Source organism: Mytilus galloprovincialis, chromosome 4, assembly GCF_965363235.1.
Source record: "Mytilus galloprovincialis chromosome 4, xbMytGall1.hap1.1, whole genome shotgun sequence".
Classification (NCBI taxonomy): domain Eukaryota; kingdom Metazoa; phylum Mollusca; class Bivalvia; order Mytilida; family Mytilidae; genus Mytilus; species Mytilus galloprovincialis.
Window position 1 is genome coordinate 67,193,117 of NC_134841.1, and position 23,472 is coordinate 67,216,588.

At 31.9% G+C, this 23,472-nt stretch overlaps 1 protein-coding gene across 2 annotated transcripts in view; it reads left to right on the forward strand.

Annotated features, from left to right (window-relative positions):
- LOC143072773 (SWI/SNF-related matrix-associated actin-dependent regulator of chromatin subfamily A member 5-like) overlaps nucleotides 1-21,678 on the forward strand; it is a 28,041-nt gene extending 6,363 nt beyond the window's left edge. Inside the window, exons 5-20 of one of the 2 annotated variants that reach the window (XM_076247867.1) lie at nucleotides 191-370; nucleotides 1,389-1,544; nucleotides 3,590-3,721; nucleotides 4,167-4,235; nucleotides 4,435-4,544; nucleotides 6,239-6,375; nucleotides 6,934-7,023; nucleotides 7,467-7,588; nucleotides 8,083-8,235; nucleotides 8,875-9,007; nucleotides 9,650-9,795; nucleotides 11,137-11,319; nucleotides 13,029-13,430; nucleotides 15,246-15,398; nucleotides 17,432-17,863; nucleotides 18,465-21,678. In XM_076247867.1, the coding sequence (XP_076103982.1) occupies nucleotides 191-370; nucleotides 1,389-1,544; nucleotides 3,590-3,721; nucleotides 4,167-4,235; nucleotides 4,435-4,544; nucleotides 6,239-6,375; nucleotides 6,934-7,023; nucleotides 7,467-7,588; nucleotides 8,083-8,235; nucleotides 8,875-9,007; nucleotides 9,650-9,795; nucleotides 11,137-11,319; nucleotides 13,029-13,430; nucleotides 15,246-15,398; nucleotides 17,432-17,863; nucleotides 18,465-19,271 (3,405 nt within the window). In that variant the 3' untranslated portion in view covers nucleotides 19,272-21,678. The remainder of the gene's footprint in view (nucleotides 1-190; nucleotides 371-1,388; nucleotides 1,545-3,589; nucleotides 3,722-4,166; nucleotides 4,236-4,434; nucleotides 4,545-6,238; nucleotides 6,376-6,933; nucleotides 7,024-7,466; nucleotides 7,589-8,082; nucleotides 8,236-8,874; nucleotides 9,008-9,649; nucleotides 9,796-11,136; nucleotides 11,320-13,028; nucleotides 13,431-15,245; nucleotides 15,399-17,431; nucleotides 17,864-18,464) is intronic. The other variant, XM_076247868.1, reaches the window with a different exon arrangement.
- Nucleotides 21,679-23,472: the final 1,794 nt, after the last annotated feature.

Genomic DNA, 23,472 nt, shown 5'->3' on the forward strand with positions numbered 1-23,472 from the left:
GAAAGCACAAGAATTCTTGTTCTTTTATTCTGATAAAACAAACGTATTTAATATTCAGTTTTGTTCTGTTGTGATATTTTTACAGCAGCAAAGCTACAATAGATAAAGGGGTAATTACAAATGTCCAATTTGAAAGTGGATGTTTACATATTCTAGCTGTTATATTAGAAGATTGTCTATTTTTTTTCAGGGACTAGGAAAGACACTGCAGACAATATCTCTACTTGGATACATGAAGCACTATATGAATATTTGTAAACCTCATCTGGTCATTTGTCCAAAGTCAACTATGGACACATGGAAAGCAGAATTCAAAAGATGGTGTCCATCATTGAAAATCTTTTGTCTGACCGGTTACAAAGAGGAAAGGGTACATTTATTTAAAATGTGGGTTTTTTTTTCTACAGCAGCTCATTGTGGTTGTGGGGGCATTGCAACATGCAAAATAGCCTTCAGAATGACTGCAACAACAGTAAATATCCAAAAGCAAATACTGGTAACTTATTTGTTTTTGAATATTTTACTTGTTACAGTCATTCTTTTAAAGGTTAGCTTCCATTTGGCAAATTTTAAAGGTTAGCTTCCATTTGGCAAAAGTCCACTAAAATCAAATGCATGACCTGCTGTTGGCCTGTCCTATTGATGCATATTCATGTAAAATAATAGCCCTACAGATATTGTGTTGTCATTAAAAAAAAATCCAAATTTATATATATTGCTTATAAATTTGAAGTTTATAATATTTAAATGGATAAATAATATTCAAAATTGACAACAACACTTCAATTGGTCTGCAATTTTATTATCTAAGGTCTACATGTTTCACCTGCGAGGCAGGCGTCTTCAGGACCTGAAGTGTTGTTGTCAATTTTGAATATTATTTAAGCATTGCATTCTTTTGCATGATTTGACAACCCGGCATACCAAGGTATCCACTTCAGGGACTACAAAAACGATTTCAAAGGCGTTGGTTCACCACACGGAGTTCAAATGGATAAAGTTTGACTGATTAGACATGAGACATATTTTGATGGAATAAATTATCATTTACAACAACTGTATTTTGGCAAAAATATTGAATATCTGTATTTAATGTGCTGTCCAGTGTTTATGGGGGGGGGGGGGGGGGCATTCATTTTGCAAGCAAAAGAACAATTATAATATATGTTAAATTATGTTCGGGTGTTTGATAGGTCACTGTTAAATGTTGTTGGGCAACATTTCTGCTTTGAGTAACTCCTTCCCCCTTTTCAAAACTGATATGTCAGTTGAGATATTTTGAATTTTAAATTGGGAATCAATATTTGTGTTCTGTTTATAGAAACTGATACAATAGTTTTTGTAAAAAATAATAATGATTACAGTTAATAATCTCTTTAATTTTACAGAAAGAAATGATAAAGAAAGTTATGAAGACAACAGAATGGGATATTTGTCTGACATCTTATGAACTTTGTCTCCTTGAGAAAACAGAATTGAAGAAGATTAAGTGGAAATACCTCATTATTGATGAGGCCCACAGGATAAAGAATGAGAAATCCAAGGTATTTTATGGTCAGATAGGTCTGGGAATATCTAAGTTTTAAGCTTGAATAAGGTCGTCCTAATCAAGAATGACAATATCTTGAAATGTCTTCGATCTTAAACTAGTCTACCTCTGATTTAGAATTACAAATATGAAGTTATACAGAGAAACAGATTTTATATGGCTGAACATTTCAATAGAACGTACAAACACAAAATCCTTATTGCTTAAAAAGAAAGAAAAAACCCTGAAAAACTAAAAGATGTGATGCAGTCTGATAAAATTACATGGAAATCTACATTCAATTTTTTTTGTGAGAGACCAGTTCGAACTTATCATTGATTGAAAAAGGAAATTCTGATTAAACTTGTGTGTCCATCATGCCAGAGCCGTTGTTGTTTAACAAAATTTCCAGAGTTTGAATACATAGCCTTCGACTTTAGTCCAAAAAGCAAGACATAGCGATCCTACATTCTGTTTGCGTAGGTGTCGGCGGTGGCATCCACAAACATTCACTCTGTGGTTAAAGTTTTTATAATTTTAATAACTTTCTTAAACTATCCTGGATTTTTACCAAACTTGGACAGAAGCATGTTTCTAATCACAAGATAGTATCCAGAAGTAAATTTTGGAAGAAAAAAATATCTATTTTTGCTGTATTTTACTTATAAATGGACTTATTATTTCTTCCATTTACAGAGGTGTTTACATCTACGATTTTGCCGTAGTTTCTACGGATTTCAGTGAAAAAATACGGACTACGATTGTCATACCAAAAACTACGGGTTTGAAAAAAAAATCGTTTTGTTTCAAAATCCGTTAAATTTTGAATCGTTTCGTTTCAAAATCCGTTAAATTTTGATCTTGATCAGTTAAACGATTGAATTAATTAGAATATCAATGCTTCAAAGCGCATACAAGAGTAAAGACAAGGTAAATTGAAATCAAGACAAGGTAAATAAAAAATCCGTTAAATTTTGATCTTGATCAGTTAAACGATTGAATTAATTAGAATATCAATGCTTCAAAGCGCATACAAGAGTAAAGACAAGGTAAATTGAAAGCATGTCCAAGAGGACGACCACTGATGACAATAATAATGATACTACAACCGGACCAACATCGGCAAAGAAATCATGCCAAAAATTCAGAGATTGTTACAGGGAAACTTTCCCTTCTTTGGGGGTTTCGAAGAAGGGCCCAACATTTGTTTACTGCTTCATATGTGAACGGGATTTTTCGTGTGCACATGGAGGCAAGGATGATTGCCGGAGACACGTTATGACAAAATCACACGTTGAATATAACAAATTGAAATCAACTCAAAGGCTTATATCGTCTTTCATAAAGTCAACAGAACTGGAGAAAAGGTTTTGTATTTTTAATGTGTTGTACAAGATTAAATGTTTAATGAAATTTTAAATGTACATATCTTGTTCTTTATAAGTACACTGTGAAAATCAGATTTGCATGTATTGGCTTATTCCAAAGTTGAACTCAACTTTTGGTCAAATCATGCAAATTATAGGCTATAATCTTGGTCAAAATCTTTGTTCCAAACATGTCTGAATAAGACTGCAGATACTGTCAGAATGCAGGAAATTGCATCTAATTATCTAATTTTTCAAAATTTTCTTGGGGGGGCATGCCCTAAACCCCCCTAGAAGGTTCGTGCCGCTACGCCACACTCATCGAGAGTACTACTGACAACATTGCAAAACTACTGATAATTCTACTGATAGACATCAGAATGGGTAAACAGGTCTGCATTTAACATTACATACAGTCTGCAGTTAAAGTTTTTAAAACATTTTTAAGATTCTTAAACTATCCTGGAGTTTTACCAAAATTGGACAGAAGCTTCTGACAATCAAATAATAGTATAGAGAGGAATATTTTTATTAATTTTTTTCATCATTTTGTTGAGTGTGATTAACAGCAAAAGTAGACAAGACACTGGGTTCCGCGGAACCATTACAAATTTTTTAGTGCTTAAGTTCTATTAACAACTTTGCAATAAAAGTAATACAAATGCTCAATATTAACCGTGTTGTTTATTTTCAGCTATCAGAGATTGTTCGAAGCATAGCTTCAACCAACAGATTGTTGCTGACTGGAACCCCATTACAGAATAATTTGCATGAGTTGTGGGCATTGCTGAATTTTCTATTACCTGATGTTTTTCATTCAGCTGGGGTATTTATTGATTATATTCCTTTGCATGATGTTGCAGAATTGTCCCCCTTGATTTGTGTTTAATTAATGATGATAATTTCAGGTTATATTTAAATTCAATATTCGTACAACTTTGTAGCATCACAAATTTTTTAAACATGCTGGTCAAGAAAGAACTTATTAGATTTTAAATTGGCAGTCATGGTCTTCATCTATGACTGAATGACCATGAGAGGGCTTTATATCCAGTCAAGATTGTTACCCATAAGTAAGTCTCCACTATAGGTAAACTGTATGTGGAGAAAATATTGACTCTATAAAGTAGGATAGGAATCTTATCAAACCTCATGAGATTTATCCATAATTATATAGCTCCTGTTGTTAAAAACACATTTTCGCATTAATGCATTTCGAAATCTAAATTTTCAGCAACATTTTTTTATAAAGATCTGTATTTATTTTGTAGGACTTCGATGCTTGGTTTTCCACTACAAATAGCTTGAGTGACGAAGAATTGATTAAACGTCTTCATGATGTAAGTGATTCTTTTACTGAAATTGGATTGTATATTTAAATTTGAGAAAATTCCTGATAATACTTGTGAGCCATTACTGATGAAAAATTGTGTATATGATACATTGAAGGTCATATTTATTTACATTTAAGGTTTCCCAGATTTCTTATGTATCCCATAAAGTGTATTTATTCTATCTATAATATTTCTTGTAATACAGATTTTAAGACCATTCCTTTTGAGAAGAATCAAATCAGATGTTGAGAAACAGCTTTTGCCTAAAAAGGAGACAAAAATATTTGTTGGATTAAGTAGCATGCAAAGAGAATGGTATGTTATTTGAGAATAAAAAAAATACAGATAAAAAAAAAAAGAAACATGTGCATTTTGGAAAAATTAGATTGTAGTTTTATTGCAGATGTAATTTTGAATGTGTATATCAAAAGAAATATTTGTCTATATATCTATACAGCCAATTCCAGAAAGTAAAAAATTTCAAGATTAGAAATATTAAGATAGTTATCCCAAAAAGATCTAAAAATCCCCAGTTCAAAGTGATGTTTATGAAAAAGTTGTTTGAGAGAAACTTCTTATTGAAGTCTGATCAACAAAATGATTTGCTGAAACTTAATATGTGATTTAATGAAAATGGTAGCTTTTATAAATTTTCAATTTTGATAAAGGGAGATAACCCAAAGTAACACCAAGATGAAAAGCCAAACTATACATGCATACATACTTTGTCTTTATAATATCTGCATTGTACAAAGAAAGGTCTAGTCTGTTCATAGTTACACATGCTTGTTATATACTTATTGTGATAAATAGTGTCATATTTTTTTATTTAATTTTTTTACTTGTATGCATTTAAATGTACCTGTTTACATTTTCAAATATTAGCCATTGTGTCTACATGCTATTTTTCTATCATAGCAAATGGGATAAACTATTATCATATAGATCAACTGTCAGAATTTTGTCAAATCAAGGTGATAATTTCTTTTTCTTATCTTTTATAATTACAAATTCTAGTTTTCATAATATAATGTTTATACATACAAAGAGAGACAACTCTTATCTTCCTAAATTTTCATGTTCAACTCTTACATTATCATACAAAAGTTATTAAGTTACTTTCATCCTTATTTTCTCATTTAATTATTAAACACAACTGATATATTGAAACTACATTTTATCAAATAAGAATTAAGCCTCAGATATAAAATTGATTAATAGCTTTGAAAGGAGTAGGTCTGGTAAGGACTGATTTTGGCCTCAAATTTCAGGTTCATCTGACGAAAGATTTTGACCACTTTTTAAACACTTAAATGTCTATTTCACTTGATTCAATTATTTTGTTTGAACGATTTTAACTGATTTAGTTATTAAAAACAATCCGATTTATGCTCAAATATAAAAAATCTACCAAATATGCCGAAAAATGTCACTTTACAGATGGTTTTTGTCAAAAACGAAAGTGGCCGCACCCTCGTTCATCCACAACCTTTATAAATGTTATCTGTTATCATAAAATACAACTTACATTTCAATATTAAAGATGAACACAAATGCGGCCACTTTCGTTTTACACGGAAACCGTCTAAAATTGAACTAAAAAGCTAGAATTTTGAAGAATTCAGTAATTTAACATGACTTAATGGTGCTACAATCCGATATATGTGCATTGTATTGTCAAAAACAGCCCATATTTATGTAGCAGAAGCATTCTCCTGTCTAATAAATAACTATAAATTTATATTTTAACAATTTTGTAAAACTGTTATATTTTGGGGCCAAAAATGGGTCTTACCGGACCTACTCCTTTATTCATATAATTATTCGTACATAAATGACAGTGCATCATAAGCCTCTAAAGGCTGGTTGGTAAATTATACATGTTTATTGAATGTTTATGTTTAAAACTGCAATATATTGTATTTCATGTATATGTACCAAGTTGTACTTTAATAATAAAAATATCTATCTATAAAATGTAAAATATGGTGACCTTTTTATACCTATAGGTACACAAACATATTGATGAAAGACATAGATATAGTTAATGGAACTGGTGATGTGGATAAGATGAGATTACTCAATGTGTTGATGCAACTGAGGAAATGTTGTAATCATCCTTACTTGTTCGCTGGAGCGGAACAGGGTAAAATATAAATTAATCTATTTGCAGGGATCCTGGAAATTACTTAAAATTGATATAATGTAGAAAAATCAAGGACTTTATTATATCTTGTATAATTATTGATGAAGGAACTTGAAAATATTAAATATTCTAAAACTGAGCAAAATGTTTTGAAGTGCTGTTTTTCAGTGTAGATTAAAGTCACAAATTTTGAAAATCCAAATAAGATTAAACCATAGATAAGCTGGTATAACCGTTAGGAGGACAAAAAGTAACTCTGATACTTGTGAAAAATACAATGCCAATATGAAAAATTTAGAAGTTTTAAAAAGGAACAAATAAAACAATTTATTTAAATCACAAGAAAAACTAATTATAAAGTCTTTTGGGTAAATAGACCTTTATATTGCTTATTACATTTTACCAGAAAAATTCTAGTCATTTTCAGTATTAAAATACACAATTGAAGAAAATGGGCACAATGTTTGTATTGGGATATATTCAAGGGAAGAACATGTACACATGTCAATTAGATGTGCATTTATTCATGATCTGGTTTTGTAAGAATAATTATTGTAGGTCCACCGTATACAACTGGTATGCACCTTGTGTTAAACTGTGGAAAGATGTCAGTCCTACATAAACTGCTACCAAAATTAAAGAGTCAGGGTAGGTTGTTTAATTTAAGTATCACATAGAGATAAAACATTGCCTAATTTTGAAGAGACTCGAGTATATGTGTATAGTTCTACTTGAAGTCCTGTTTCTGGACTTGAATTCAGTAATGGTTAGTTCTCAATTTTAAGAACTTTTGACCAATTGTGTTTGAGGGATATTTAAAAACTTCATTTCACATAATTACCAAAAACATTGGAAAAGACAACAGACAATGTACACTAAACACTAAATTTATTCCTTGGAGAAAATATACCATACAAACAAAGACAAAAAACAATGAAAATTGCTGTAGGGGTGATCATATGTGCCTTAAAGACACAACCATTTCAGGAAAATTTAAATATCATTTTGCAAAAGTAGAACTGGTCATGTATTTGGTTCATAATTGAGTGACAGCATATTTTGTCTATATATATTTTTTCGTATATTTTTAGGTTCTAGAGTTTTGATCTTCAGTCAGATGACACGGGTACTAGACATTCTAGAAGATTACTTGTTCTGGCAAGGATACCAGTTTTGTAGACTGGATGGGAAAACTCCACATTTAGAAAGAACAGTAAGTGTAGAAAGGTTAAATACCTTGATTTGTTTGCATTGGCCTAATTTGGTAGTTTATTGCAGTAAATTTGAAATATTGGTCATTAGAAAAAGTATGGCCAAATCCTAACATTGTCACTTTCATAGAAAGTTTACTGGTTTAACACTGTGTCTGTCTGTCAGCTTATCCATTCCACATTAATCCTTCCACATTTTTGTCAGCAACTACAAGTCAAAGTGTCTTTAATAAACCATCCAGCCTCATCTAACTATGCAGATTGTAATATGTTTTAGCTCCTTTGGTGCTTTCCTTTCTGTTGGGCTGAAAACTTATATCTTTAAGTTGTCATGCATACTGTGTTTAGGGTTATATAATCAACAGACTTGTACTCCAAAATTTAAATTTGCATGCAGTACTTCAAGCAAGAAATAACAGCAAAATTCAAATAAGTCGAACCAATGAAAACAGTTTTGACAAAACAGATAATTAATCCAAAATGTTTTTTATTTTAGGTCTCGATCAATGAATTTAATTCACCTGGTAGTGAAAAGTTCATCTTTATGTTGAGTACCAGAGCTGGTGGATTGGGAATAAATTTAGCAACAGCAGATGTCGTCATTATTTATGATTCTGATTTCAATCCACAGGTGGATTTACAAGCCATGGTAAGTTTTGAATGATTTCTTCAAATAGAAAGTCAGAGAGTTAATTTGTAATTAAATAAGTCACTTAAAAAAACCAATTTAAATTGTTTCATTTAACTTTTCAAGAAATAAACTCATCCAACCATAGGATCCCAAGCTGAAAATGACCTTGTGCTGATTTTATTCTTTCATAATTTGGAAGGTATGGTCCCATTATGGAAAATGTGATGAGTTGTAACATGTGAGCTTTTTGAATATATCAGACACCTACTTCTTGTTTGCTGATTTCCATATGATAAATTGGCCGTTTCAAAATCTAAAGCATCATGGGTAATTTCATTGTTTGTACCCCAAAATGGTCCATTGTTTATGACATTTTTAACCAATCACAACGTTTTGGTGTACGCTTTTAAAAATATTACCCAGAATGCATTAGATTCTGAAATGGCGAATTGTCAAAGGGGATAAATTTAAGTTCTGTCAGACACATGCTTGCTGTTGAGGAATGTTTGACTTACAACTTAAATGTGCTAAGCAGAAAATGCATTCATTCTTTTTTTTCTGGCTTAAATAAATCTTTTCTTGCAAACTACTGTTTCCGTTTACATTACAAATGAAAAGCATGATACTTTGATAATAAGCCTTTTATTCTTTATTCAGGACAGGGCACACAGAATTGGCCAGACCAAACAAGTCAGGGTCCTACGCTTTGTTACAGAACACACAGTGGAAGAGAAAATACTTGAAAGAGCTGAGAAAAAGCTGCGACTTGACCATATAGTTATACAGCAAGGTGATAAAATTACAAACATATTTCGAGATATTATTCCATAATCAAGAGCAAGTGATAAGCCCATCCATTAATCAGGAAGACATTTACTATAATCTACGAAAATTGGTACCCAAGAAAATAATTTAATCCCCATTGATTGGTTTTGGTATGGAGTTGCACAAGCATATGCACATTTAATTTTTACCACAAATATGGTCAATTGAAATTTTAAAAGGATAATTTACATGTTTAAGCTTTGTCATTTAATTGCAACATTTGTATTTATCTTTGGATATTATATATATGTCCAAGGCTTCTTTGTGTGAACAGTTTTTTTAAGATCAAAGTCTTTTTAACACCCTACAGTTAAAGCTCAAAAGTTAATTAGAATATGGGATAGATAATATTTGTTAAATTGGCAAGGATTTATTAAAGCATGCTTACTGTATTGTAAGATGTGCATGCCAGAACTCTAATGACTTAAGAATAAGTATAAAAATTTTGAACTAGCAGTTTAACAATTCAAAATGAGAATCTGATGCCATTGCTTTGCAGAATCAAATTCATTCTCTGCAGCAATCTAGCTAAAGAAAAGGCTGTTTGTTATTAAATTCCATTAAATGAAAATGCTGTTTATTATTAAATTCCATTGAATGATTGTAGGTAGATTATCAGACAGCTCCAATAAACTAGGAAAAGGAGAAGTTCTGAACATGATCAAACATGGAGCCAGCCGAATAGCTGCTTCTAAAGACACTGATGTCAATGATGATGATATTGATACCATTTTGGCAAAGGGAGAGAAACGGGTAAGGACAATTATTATGATGATATTAATATCATTTTGGCATAGGGAGAAAAAAGGGTACAAACGTTTCCTGCAAAAAAAAGGTGAAAATAGTTATAGGCTATCAATGGTATTTTGAACAAGATGATTTTTTTAGCTACAATCTAATCAAAGGGCAACTACTGCAATGAGATGAAATCGAAAAGCATCCTCCAGTATAAAAGACCATTGAAAGAATGATTATCATTGTTTTCCTAGGTAATAATAACAAATTTTACACATATTTAAAATTTTAATAGATGTATATATCTTATCTGTCATCAAGCTAAATTGTACCAGATAAAGGGTTTAACCTTGCATACAAAATTATTGGGATTTTCCTGTTAGATTTATGAAGGACTTATCAAAGGACATGTATTTTTTTATTGTGAAAGTTTTTCTGGATTGTCATGTCAAAGTTGCAGAATCTCAACTATCAGATTTTAGTTGAATTTTTGCACATTGTACACTGAATGAGTAATCAGTATGCATGGATACATTTGCTTGAAACTTTACACAAATGTTGGATTTGGTTCAATACTTCAAATTTTATACTGTTGTTGGGATTGATGAACATTACTCCATTTCAGTATACAAAAAAGGCATAATATTTCAGTCTGCAAAGAAAGATGTATTATGGATTCATTTATTTTCGTGGATGTGGGAAAACTTGCATGTTTGTGGATATTTGAATTCGTGGTTTTGATAAAGTCTACATACAGGCCAATATAAGTTTTGTCATTCGTTGAATATTTTATTTCGTGGTTCACCTGTAACAACGAAATCCATGAGAATAGGTATCCAACAAAATTGATGAATCCACAGTATTATGCACAGCTAAGTATTATTCATTGAAATCTTAATTTACAGGAGTTCAATGGGTATATTAATCCACAAATTTGAGTGTTCAACAAAGTATATATAGTCATATAGGTTGTATCCAGAATTTGTAAAACCAAAGTTTTATTTAAAGTACAATATGTCTTGAATCAATCAAAAATTGGTTTTAAGGTGGTACCTAACACTACAGGGAGATAACTCTAACGTCACCTAAACGTTTTAATTACGTTGTGTTGTAAAAGGAATATTAAGCTTCTCAATGATCAAAATTGGTGTTTGTCAAAATGCTATATAACCAGTGTAATTTTTCTGGCAAAACAGTTGGTTCAAAATTTTTAAAATTTTTATATTTTTGTTTAAGTGTCAAAGTAAATACTTTGACAAAATTTTATGAAAATTAAACGAGCCAAATTAATTTAAGTGAAAGTGTTGGGTGCCACCTTAACAAAATAAACCCATCCATAATTCTTTAAAATGATTTCAGACTGAAGAGATAAAAGAGAAGATGGATAGTGTAAGTGATCAGAACCTTAGATCATTCACCATGGATACGTCAGAGATTGATATCTATCATTTTGAGGGGGAGGACTATAGAAACAAACAAAAAGTGGAGGACACATTTATAGAACCTCCAAAGCGTACTAGAAGAGTCAACTATACTGTTCAGGTGATTCTAGTTAAAATTAATATTTTGTACCTAAATATATGTGTTTGCTTTTTCAAAGTCATTTGGTTGGTAACCTAAAGCACAGGGCCACATTTAAAAGAATGTTTGTTTCCCTTCCCCCACGTCTACTCTTTGTAAACAGACCAGGCAGGCAGGTAATTATTTTTTTTTTCCAACTGGATGTCATGGATGGTTTGACTTGTCCACTGGAGGCCATTTTATGCACTAAATGTGCATATTTTGAATAGTGCTTGAAAGCAAAAGGATTGATAATCTAAATAAATACACTCAAATTGAGCACTAACAACTCATTAAAGTGTATACAGTCAACTCTCGTTATGTCGAAGTCAGTCGGCCCAGAGAAATATTTTGAGACTCAAACGAACACTGGAAGTTCGACAATCTAAGGGACACAATTCTTGATTAGCTTGGTAAAGCTAAAATAAATCAGAATAAAAAAAAAATCCGATTTTTTTGGGGCAAATAATTCTTTGACTGGGGGGGGGGGGGCTTATTTTTTACCCGGTGGGGGCGAGGGGAAACAAACTTGTTTTTTTTTTTTTTTTTTTGGCCCAGAGTGCTATGGCTTTATCATGTATAAATATGAATTTGAAGAAAAGTTCAAAATCTAGAACCTCTAATTAACCTGACCTTGACCTCAATTTCAAGGTCATAAACTAAGGCCTTTAGGTCTTGAATATGTATGGTTTATGAGTTATATCAGTTTACGCATAAGTTTTAATATAAGAGGAGCCTAAAACTCCTATTTATTGTCTACATACCCTTTCAACCAAAATGTTTGAGTTACGACATGTTGCAAATGACAATTTGATTAAAATATGCAGTCCATATCTTGTACGGTTAAAGATTAGAACAAGCCAAAATCAAAATTTAGAAAATGACCTTGACCTTTGACCTTGACCTATTTTCAATTTTTGGACCAAGGACCTCAAATCAAAAGACCCTAGGCCCTTATCAAATGCATAAGGGGGAATAACTCATATTGAGTCTCCTGATAGCTGCGGTCCAAATGGTCACCCTAGTCCTAATGACGTGCTGAGCAATTTGGTAATTTTTTACGGTTGTGAAGGAGTAGTGGACAGAAGAAAAACAGTGTTTGGGAAGATAACTCTTACAGCGTAAAGTCTTCAGTTCAATGGTGTCAGTTTTAAAAGTGTATAAACTGTTCGATATAATACACGAAATATCTAAGCGACATCTTGTGATTGTGGCTATTAAATATTGACATTGACCATATAAAGATTCTTGGTGAGCAACACATAATCTTATGAACATTTAGTTTTCCTTTATAGCTGGAAACTTAGTGGCTTGTGAAATAGTACTCCAATAATATTATTATTTAACAGCTTAATTTTTAGGATCACACCACCAAAAGGCTTTTTTATGCCTTATCTATGATAGTTGAGGGGCATTATGTTTTCTGGTCTGTTCGTTCGTCTGTCTATCCCGCTTCAGGATAAAGTTTTTGGTCCAGTTAGTTTTTGATGAAGTTTAAGTCCAATCAACTTGAAACTTGGTACACATGTTCCCTATGATATGGTCTTTTTAATTTTAGAGTTGTGATCCCAATTTCATGGTCCACTGAACATAGAAAATGATAGTGCGAGTGGGGCATCCATGTACTATGGACACATTCTTGTTTTATAAGGATTTTTTATTGTGATCAAGTTTGAATGTTATACTTTCAGAAGGAAATGGTTAAACATAAACCAAGAGTGTCGTTGGAAAAGAAAATGGAAATTTTGGAAGAAGTCCACAAAGGGGAACAACCAAGACGACTAATTGCTGAAAATTTTGGAATTTCTTCTGAATATTTAAGACATATTATACGAAGTCGTGTTAAAACAGTAGAAAGCTACTTCAATGTACAGTATGGATCAACATTTCAAGATGTAGAGTCTGAGTTAAAGAAGTATGTTGAGGAAAATATAAAGCTGAATATACTCGTTGAAAACCAGTATCTGCTGCTGGAGAATGCAAAGAATATTGCAAAAGAAAGAAGAATTGAAAATTTTCCTGGATCTCTTGCATGGATTGATAGATTCAAAACTATATATGTTGAATTGTTTTATCCACCTGTTGATGACATAGTAAGATATTTTTGATAAACATATCTTAGAACTATTTTAATGGCTGGAGCTTTTGCCTTTCTCTCCTTAACATGTAAAAGGATAACAGGAATCACCAAAAAATATCATGCAGTAGACTTTAAACCCCTTCCACTCCCCCCCCCCCCCCCCAGTAGTATTTGCATAATTGTATGAAGTCATTCTGTAGGATGAGGAATTTGTTCTGTTTCTCGCTCAAGAGTAATATTAATCTTTTTAATCACACCTAGTCTGAAAGGTTATGAGCTATATTGCTATCATATGGCATCAGTTGGCAATTAACATTTAAATTTTCACCCATCTTTTTTTTTTAAAGTACTTCACTTTTTACCCATTCTTGGCAAGAATAGTGTATTGAAGAACCCTTAAACTTGATCCTCACATTTTAAAGTCACCTGGCCTACTGGGCGAAATTTAATCAAACTTGGTCACTATCCTCATTAAGGTTTCTAGTTTAAAAAATGTGTACGATGATTCCCCCCCCCCCCCCCCCTAAAATATCTGCCCTGAAATTTTTAGACAAAACAAACAAGTTGTTGGGTTGTTGACCCTGAATTTGTATTTTTAAAGAAATTTTGCAGTTTTTGGTTATTATCTTAAATATTTTTAAAGATAGAAATAAACAGTAAGCAGCAATAATGTTCTGCAAATTAAGATCTACAAATTAGTCAACATGACCAACCAAGATATCAGACATGGATAAAAATAGAACATAAGGGTAAAATGCATGTTTTGGCTTATATCTCTGAAACCTAAGCATTTAGAGCAAATCTGACAAGTGTGATAGGTTATTATACATCTGCCTTCAAATTTCCCAAGAATTATTAATTTAAAGGAACTTTTGTATTTTTTTGTTATTTACTATACTATATATAAAAATATTAATTTTCGCGAACCATTTAGGTCATGGAAATTCCAAAATATGGCATCAGTAAGGAGAGTTGTACAAATAATGTGAATACACAAAACCCCATCTAAATTTGCTTTAGCTAAAAGTATTCATCTTTTTCTATTGTATATGTACTAACAATATTCCATTTTTCTATAATTTCGATTAAAAAATTCCAAAATCTGAGTTAAAAAAGGTTGAATGCCCAAAATAAACATTTTCTGATTGGTTGAAGTACTGTGGCGTCGATGATAAGCATAGCAAGTCTCGATATAAAGCACACGCTTCACAGGAATAAGTAGAGTTTTACAAATAATGTGAATACACAGATCCTCCATCCTATTTATGTTTTACTCAAAATGTTGTACCTTTTATATAAATATTATTATAATATCTAATCTAATCAAAAGTATCTTATTCAAATTAATTATGATTTTATTTACATCATTTCAAAAACAACAGTTAATTCAGGTGAGCTACAGGCTCTTGAGAGCCTCTAGATTAAGTTATACTTGAATGATGAGTTGGTAACATATACAACTGATTGCACTTAAATTAACAGTGAAATTATGTGGAGAAATTCCTTTTATTTTCTACAACTACTGGTACTTATCAATAGAAGCAAAGTTGGCAGAATTTATGAAAGGGTCCTTTTACTCTTGATCAAATTAGATTTAAATCTTCTACAAAGCTCTGCAGTTGTTCTAATTTGGAATGAAAACATGATTGCAGGCACATCCTTTAATAATATTTAATCTGTCTTTAGACATTTTTTCCTTGAAAGTGCAAAATGGTATGATTCCTTTCTATACTGACAAATGGATACTCAAAGAAACATTGTCTTGATAAATGTCAATCCTACTGAAAGAGCTTACCAAGTTGACTGATGCATCATTTAATTTTTGCAGGGTAGTAAACAAGACTTCAACCAAGCAAGGAAACAGTTGGATCATTCTTGCAATGATAATTCAGTATTGCCTGAACATCAAGTTGATTTATCTGAGTTGGGAAATCACAAGTCAGCCACCATTGAACCAAGAACAGAGTTGCAGAGAAAACAGGTTGAAAAAATCTACTTAAAGTGTGCAAATAAATTTCAAATTCTTGGATATATGAATAAAGTCAAACCTGCTTTAGAGATCACCTGTATTAAGCAAAAACCTGTTTTAAAAACCACCAATTTTAGATCCCTCTGTAGTACATTTCATATAAATTGAACTGTTTATTAAAAGATCACCTGTCTTAAGAGACCACTTGTTTGCTCTCCCTTAAAGTCATATGAAACCTCAAATAAAAAAAATTGAAGCATGTTTTTTATAACAAAATGGATAGTTTTCATTTATATTAGACTTATGTACATATATATACTTTTTTTCTGAAGAAAATTCTTTAATTTGTCCACATTCAGAAGAAGTTTACTTTTTTATGCCCCACCTACGATAGTAGAGGGGCATTATGTTTTCTGGTCTGTGCGTCCGTTCGTTCGTCCATCCGTTCGTTCGTTCGTTCGTTCGTCAGTCTGTCCCGCTTCAGGTTAAAGTTTTTGGTCAAGGTAGTTTTTGATGAAGCTGAAGTCTAATCAACTTGAAACTTAGTACATATGTTCCTTATGATATGATCTTTCTAATTTAAAAGACAAATTAAACTTTTTACCCCAATTTCACGGCCCACTGAACATAGAAAATGAAAGTGCGAGTTTCAGGTTAAAGTTTTTGGTCAAGGTAGTTTTTGATGAAGTTGAAGTCCAATCAACTTGAAACTTAGTACAAATGTTCCCTATGATATGATCTTTCTAATTTTAATGCCTAATTATATTTTTAACCCATTTTCACGGTCCATTGAACATGGAAAATGATAGTGCGAGTGGGGCATCCGTGTACTTTGGACACATTCTTGTTTTAATTGCTTGCTTCCAGGAAGCAATTCGATGAAATATTTTCCGTATGCAAAGTCACCTTAACAGACAGAGAGAGAAAAAATGATAAAAGCGTGCACAGAAGGCTAAGTTTATGATATATGTATGCATTGGTTCAAGAATTGGATTAACATTATTTTTCACCAGTCATTCATTTCATATGACTTTAAGTGGCCTCTTTAAACAGGTTTGACTATACATCTTCTTTTCACGTAGTAGTCTAAGAAGGTCACTATCTTCAAATAGGCATAAGGAAATATAATCCAAGTCCTACAGGTTTGAGGGGAGACAATCAAATTCAGAAATTATTGCAAGGTTTTTATAGATGCAAATAATGCAATGTATATAATGACCCTGCCATCCAACCAACATGGCCACCATGGCTTAAAATAGAAAATAGGGATTTACTTTATAAAGGTCTATGGGGAAATTGTAAAAAAACAATTTCAAATGGTCACAACTTGAACACTAATTTAAACAATGATAAGGGATCTTCAGTAAATATTATCAGACTACACTGGGATGACCTGCTTTTAATTTAAGTGCTGGGCCAAATTTTATACAAAACTTGGTCTCAATCATTATTAGGATATTTAATACTATTAAGATTTTAACCTTATTTTACATGATTTCCCATATCACCGTAGATACAGGTGAGAGCCTCTAGTTATTAGAGACTTTGACAATTATTAAATTGAAACAATGACATTCCATGTAAAAGAAGTTTTTCAGTAAGATTGACAATTGTTAAAAAGCTTGAGTTTTTAAATGTAAATTATGGTTTCAAAATGATATCTGCAGGATGGATGGTTTTAGCATTATTACCAAAAAATCAAGTTTAAGGTGGTACATAATACTACAGGGAGATAACTCTGTAAAAATCAACTGGAAGTTTTAATGACGTTCTATTGTTAAGTAAATAATTAAGCTTCTTAATGATAAAAATTTGAGCTAGTCAAACTGCTATATGTTCAATGCAAATTGTACAATAAAGTGTGTGGTTCAAGGTTTTTGAAATTTATATATTTTTATCAAACGGTCAAAGTAAATATTTTGTCAAAACTTTATGAAAATTAAATGAGCCAAATTGATTTTAGTGAAGGTGTTTGGTACCACCTTTAGTAGAATAACTAAAATCAGTTCAGTAAGGAAAGATTAAAATTATTTTTTTATTTTCAGGTAAAGAAGCTGAAACATGATCAATATGATCACCCACCTTTCAGAGAGATGATACAAGATGCTATACACAGTTTAAAGATCAGAGGTGGATGCTCTAGACAGGCTATTCTGAAATACATTATAGCAAATTATAAGATAGCTGTTAATGGAAAATCTGAAAATAACAAGTTGAAATTGGCCCTTAATGCTGGATTAAAAAATGGAACGTTAATACAATGCACAGGCTGGGGAGCATCAGGTTCATTTAAGATAGGAAGATCTATAAAAACCAAAAGCAAACCAAAACACAAAGAAACTAAGTGGACACCGAAACATTCATCAGAGGTAAATGAATCCAAATCTCAATCTGACTGCCAATACCAGAGTAGTCTTCCATCAGAGAACAGTTTAAGGCAATGGTCTGAAAAACAACCAAAGAAAGATGTCAGCAGTGTAAGTCAAAGATTAGGTGGATAAACGAATACATCGACAACAGTAAAAGATTGGAAACTATAATTGAAATTTTATCAGAGCAAATTGAGCAACATTGTATTATAGAGGCTTTAGAAAACCACCAAACAGCCTGGAAAATCATTTTTATCAATTAATAATATTTAGCATATTTATTTCATTTAGTTTTAAGATATAAGAATTTATAATTAGCTGGGTTGTAATGATGTTGAATTCTACTAATTAAATGATGAGTTTTCGAGGTCATTGAACTTAAACACACAAAAAAAAATCATCCACACATAATCCATAAAATTTCAAAACTGTTGTTGTGGACCCATTGTGTTTCTGCAATGCTACAGTAATATGGCAGGGTTATTTTATTTCTAGTTTCAATTAAAATTAAAGATTTTTTGGCATAATTATAAAACAAAAATAGCCATTGATATGAAAGCACTCTCTTAATTCATGTTTAAATAGGAATGAATTAAAAAAAGAATTCTAGTGGGGGAAAAAATATTTTCTTTTAAATTAGGAAATAAAATATATGCACTGCAATTTTCATGTTATTGTATTGATTTCATTTGTTTACTTTCATATTTAGATGAATGCACTGACTTGTGATGCATCTAATTTGACCAATGATGGCAAGATCATGAGCAAACCTAAGAATGTAGATAGTGGAAACAAGGAAAATCAACACCTTGGCATTCAAAGGGGAGGTAATGAGGGTCGAGGAAATTTCATCCAGAGTTACCTTTCCTTTATATCAAATAGTGGAGATGCTTCAAATAATGAAGGAAAAAAGAAACAAGAAAGATGCATAATTGGAAAATCTGATGAAGTTAAAACAGGATCATATGTTCTACTAAAACAATCTGATGAAGTTAAGACAGGATCATATGTTCTGCCAAAACAAAATGCTAACTTTTTACCTAGTAATAAAGTTTTGTCTTCAAAGGAAGCTGTTAATTCTGAAAACATTTCTGAGAGAAATGATGACAACCAAATTGTTCCAACTAGTCAGGCATTAAGTACTCAAAAAAGAAAAGCAGGGTCTTCCTTGATGGAGTCATCCTATAAAAAGTCATGTACAGACAGGATATCAGTTGCTGTAGAGAGAATAAATATAATCAAGAAAAATGTACAGCTGAATCAAACGCAATTATTTGGTACATTGCAGAATACAAAAAAGGATGATCTTTCTTTGAAATATCAATCTGGTATCTTTGGAGAACAGAAGGTCATCAAAAAGGTGAACTTTGAAAACCAAGAAAATACAGTTGAGAAAAGTTCAAGGAATTTATCCGAAAATTTCCCTTCATTCTTTCAGGAAAAGGCATTTAAAAAATCAACAATACACACATCTCAGCCACTAGCAGACGTTGTCATATCTTCTAACACCAATTAAGATTCCTTTGTACTTGGCAGGAATAAAGAGTTCTGAGAGGAGTATGCTAATATTAAAACTTTTCTATAAACAAATAGTCATGGAGGCAAGAGAATAAGCCTGTTAAATGACATTAATTTATCAAATATTATCATTAAAAAGTACACAGAATAGTGTCCAAAATATTTTAGTTATAGAATTAATATTGAACTATGTACTGTTAAAAGATGCAGACTATGGAATTGTAGTAAATATGCATTACCGGTACATGTTTTATGACTGGATTATATAGAAATGCTTGTGGTATTAATTTTTTGCTTTTTTTCTAACAATAAGGGCATTTGCTGGAAGATCTTGTATCTAGCCAAATAGACTTACCAAGGTCTTTTAAACAAAAAGAAAAGGAGAAATTTTAGAACAACTTGTTTTAAGATTCCATGTTTCCAGTTGGGATCCTTTGGTGTCCCTTATGATCAGCGAAGAATTCACTATTTTGAAAATATCAAGAAAATTGCTTGTGTTTTGTATAATACAAAATAAATAATACAGCATCTGACTACCAGGGAAAGGATGTGTTATTGTAAGAATTGTTATTCCCCTTGAAGACATCTGTTATTGAGACCAATACATTTTCATGTCCTAATTTCTGTTGCATCCAAATTGAGTTAATCCTCAAATTCCAGTAGTTAAACCTTAATAAAACTTTTCAGTGAATTTGTTACGAAAATTCTTGCTTGAATTTTTATACCCCAGACTGAAGGGAAACAGTTATCAAATATGCGCGACAATCTGATGACATATAATCATAAGTGAAAGTCAATTTGGCACACACTTTGCACATGGTTGTTTTTACTCTTTTTGAAAATTGAGGGCAAGTTGGAAATAGGGAAAGAGCCTTGATTTGTACTGTCTTTCTAATTTTTGTAATATTGGCATGAACCAAACTTTATTTTTGTGTGATGGCAGTTGAGAGTAAACTGTAATGTTAGGCCTAAATTAATATATTGTTTGTTTCCCCAATCCCAACCCTGCCAAGCCAGGTGTGGGTCGGAAGGTAGGGAAATACTTTTATTTTTTCCAAAAAGCTTGAACAACATTGGACGATCCTGCAAGTCTGAAAATCGGAATTGAATAAAATAATATTTAACTTAAATTTGACAATAAAATTTTATGAGTAGCACTGTTTTTGCAGGGTCGGTCAGGATTGGGGAAACAAACAATATTTTATTTTAGGCCTTAGTGATAATATGTTGTTACTATTTAACTGCAGTGTGCACATGTTTTTTTTTTATAGTTCTGCTAGTCTTTATTGTTTTGTAGTTTTATCACTTAAGTTTAAAGCCAAATAAAGAAGATTTCAGCAGGAAAATCATATTTCTTTCTTTTATTAGTATTATTATTAGCTCACCTGGCCTAAAAGGCCATGTGAGCTTTTCTCATCACTTGGCGTCCGTCGTCGTCGTCGTCTGTCGTCGTTAACAATTTTTCAAACATCTTCTCCTCTGAAACTACTGAATGGATTTGAATGAAACTTAAAATGATTGTTCCTTAGATTATCCTGCACAAAGTGTGTGCTTCGATTTTTGATCCGTCAAAAAACATGGCCGCCGTTACTTAAAATAGAACATAGGGGTCAAATGCAGTTTTTGGCTTATATCTCAAAAACGGAAGCATTTAGAGCAAATCTGACATGGGGTAAAATGTTCATTAGGTCAAGATCTATCAGCCCAGAAATTTTCAGATGAATCAAACAAACCATTGTTGGGTTGCTGCCACTTAATTGGTAATTTTAAGGAAATTTTGCAGTTTTTGGTCATTATCTTGAATATTATTATAGATGAAGATAAACTGTAAACAGCAAAAATGATCAGCAAAGTAAGATCTACAAATAGGTTAATATGACCAAAATTGTCAATTGACCCCTTAAGGGGTAAATGTCCTTTAATGACAATTTTTCACAATTTGTTCATCATATTTGCTAACTTTAAAAAATCTTCTCCTCTGAAACTACTGAATGGATTTGGATGAAACTTAGCATGATAGTTCCTTAGATTATCCTGCACAAAGTGTGTGCTTCGATTTTTGATCCGTCAAAAAACATGGCCGCCCTTACTTTAAATAGCACATAGTGGTCAAATGCAGTTTTTGGCTTATATCTCAAAAACGAAAGCATTTAGAGCAAATCTGACATGGGGGTAAAAATGTTCATTAGGTCAAGATCTATCAGCCCTGAAATTTTCAGACGAATTGTTTACCAGGTGAGCGATTCAGGCTCTTGAGAGCCTCTTGTTTTTGTATGTTAAAGTTTGAGTTGAATCATTGATTTTGTGATATGATGAAAATGAAAGGAATTTTTATCGAAGAATTTATAGATGTGTTACTCTATTGTATGTTGAGGTATTAAATATTGAATAAAAAATTTCTGATTTTCTTTTTTTTTCAACAGTCATATGAATAAATAATATATGTACAGTAAGCAACTGAGATAACTTACTATATGTTCACAGAAAAAGTAAATGAAAAAAAAAGGATAGAGCTTGTATCTACAACTCCAAATTCCTTTTCACTTTCATGAAAATTTCTCGCTATTGAATTCTGTTGTGTACCTTGAGCTGGGGGTGTGGTCTCGTCATTTGGCGTCCATCATCATCGTCGTCATTAACTTTTACAAATATCTTCTTCGCTGAAACTACTGGGCAAAATTTAAATTTGGCCACAATCATCATTGGGGTATCTAGTTTGAAAAATGCGTTTGATGACCGGGCCAACCAACCAAGGTGGCGGCCATGGCTGATATATCTGAGACCAAAGCATTTAGAGCTTATCTGACATTGGTGAAATTGTTTATCAGGTCATTGTTTATCTATCTGCCCTGAAATTTTCATACAAATCAGACAATCCATTGTTTGGTACTGACCCTGAATTGGTAATTTTAAGGAATTTTGCAGTTTTTATGCCCCACCTACGATAGTAGAGGGGCATTATGTTTTCTGGTCTGTGCGTCCGTTCGTTCGTTCGTCCGTCTGTCCCGCTTCAGGTTAAAGTTTTTGGTCGAGGTAGTTTTTGATGAAGTTGAAGTCCAATCGACTTCAAACTTGGTACACATGTTCCCTATGATATGATCTTTCTAATTTTAATGCCAAATTAGAGATTTTACCCCAATTTCACGGTCCACTGAACATAGAAAATGATAGTGCGAGTGGGGCATTCGTGTACTGAGGACACATTCTTGTTTAACATGACTTAAATGGTCAATTGACACCTTAAATAGTTATTGTCCTTTAAAGTCAAGTTTTAATAATCTTTTGTAATCTTTTACAAAAATCTTCTCCTCTGAAGAAGTTCAATTTTGCTGATATACTAGTAGTTAGTAGACTGTCACTCTTCATAGAACAGTGATTGCCCTTAAATGAGGATTGGTTTTACCTTTTTTTCTGTTTTGAGCAAAAACTAAATGAGATAGAGAGAAACTAAACAGACTTAAAGATATCTTACAAGATCAACAAAATGTAGATTTTTGTCATGAAGTCTATTCTCTCCTGCAATGTTGGAGAGTGTCCTTTGTTTGATATGCACATAGTCCAAGGTCAGCGACGCAGGCTCTTTAGACTTCTAGTTTATATTTACCTAATATTGTGTGATTAGTCATTCCTTAGTTGTTCATGTATTGTTTCCTAGCTCTCCTGGCTCAAAAGGCCATATGACATATTGGTATCACTTGGTATTCATCATCAGAAACTTACCAAAAATCTTTTGAAATAATACTAAACCAAATTTCAACCAATCTTACTGAATGATCCTTAGGGTATCTAGTATAAAGTATGTAGTTTTTTGTTCCTGCCTTTTATGTCTTATATCAGGATAAACTAAAAGAGTGCAAAATACAAAACATGTTTTAAAAGAGCTACTTTCTTTCTTTTCCAACAAAATTATCAAATTACTTTATAGAAGTTATGGCCCAAAAATGACAATTTTTGGCATATTATTAAGTTAATGCCTATTATCTTGAAAAATGCAAGGACGTCCTTAACAATTGTAATTAAATAAAACTGAACAGTAAAAATAATCCGCCAAAATTAAAAATCAATTGGAATAACTGCTAAAAACTAACATTTCAAAATTTCTGTGCAAGATGGCCCTCATAGTCAAACTAAACCTTAAGAGCCTTCAAATATATTTTAATGGTGTTTTTTTTTTCTTCTTCATACTTTTCCAGTTATAT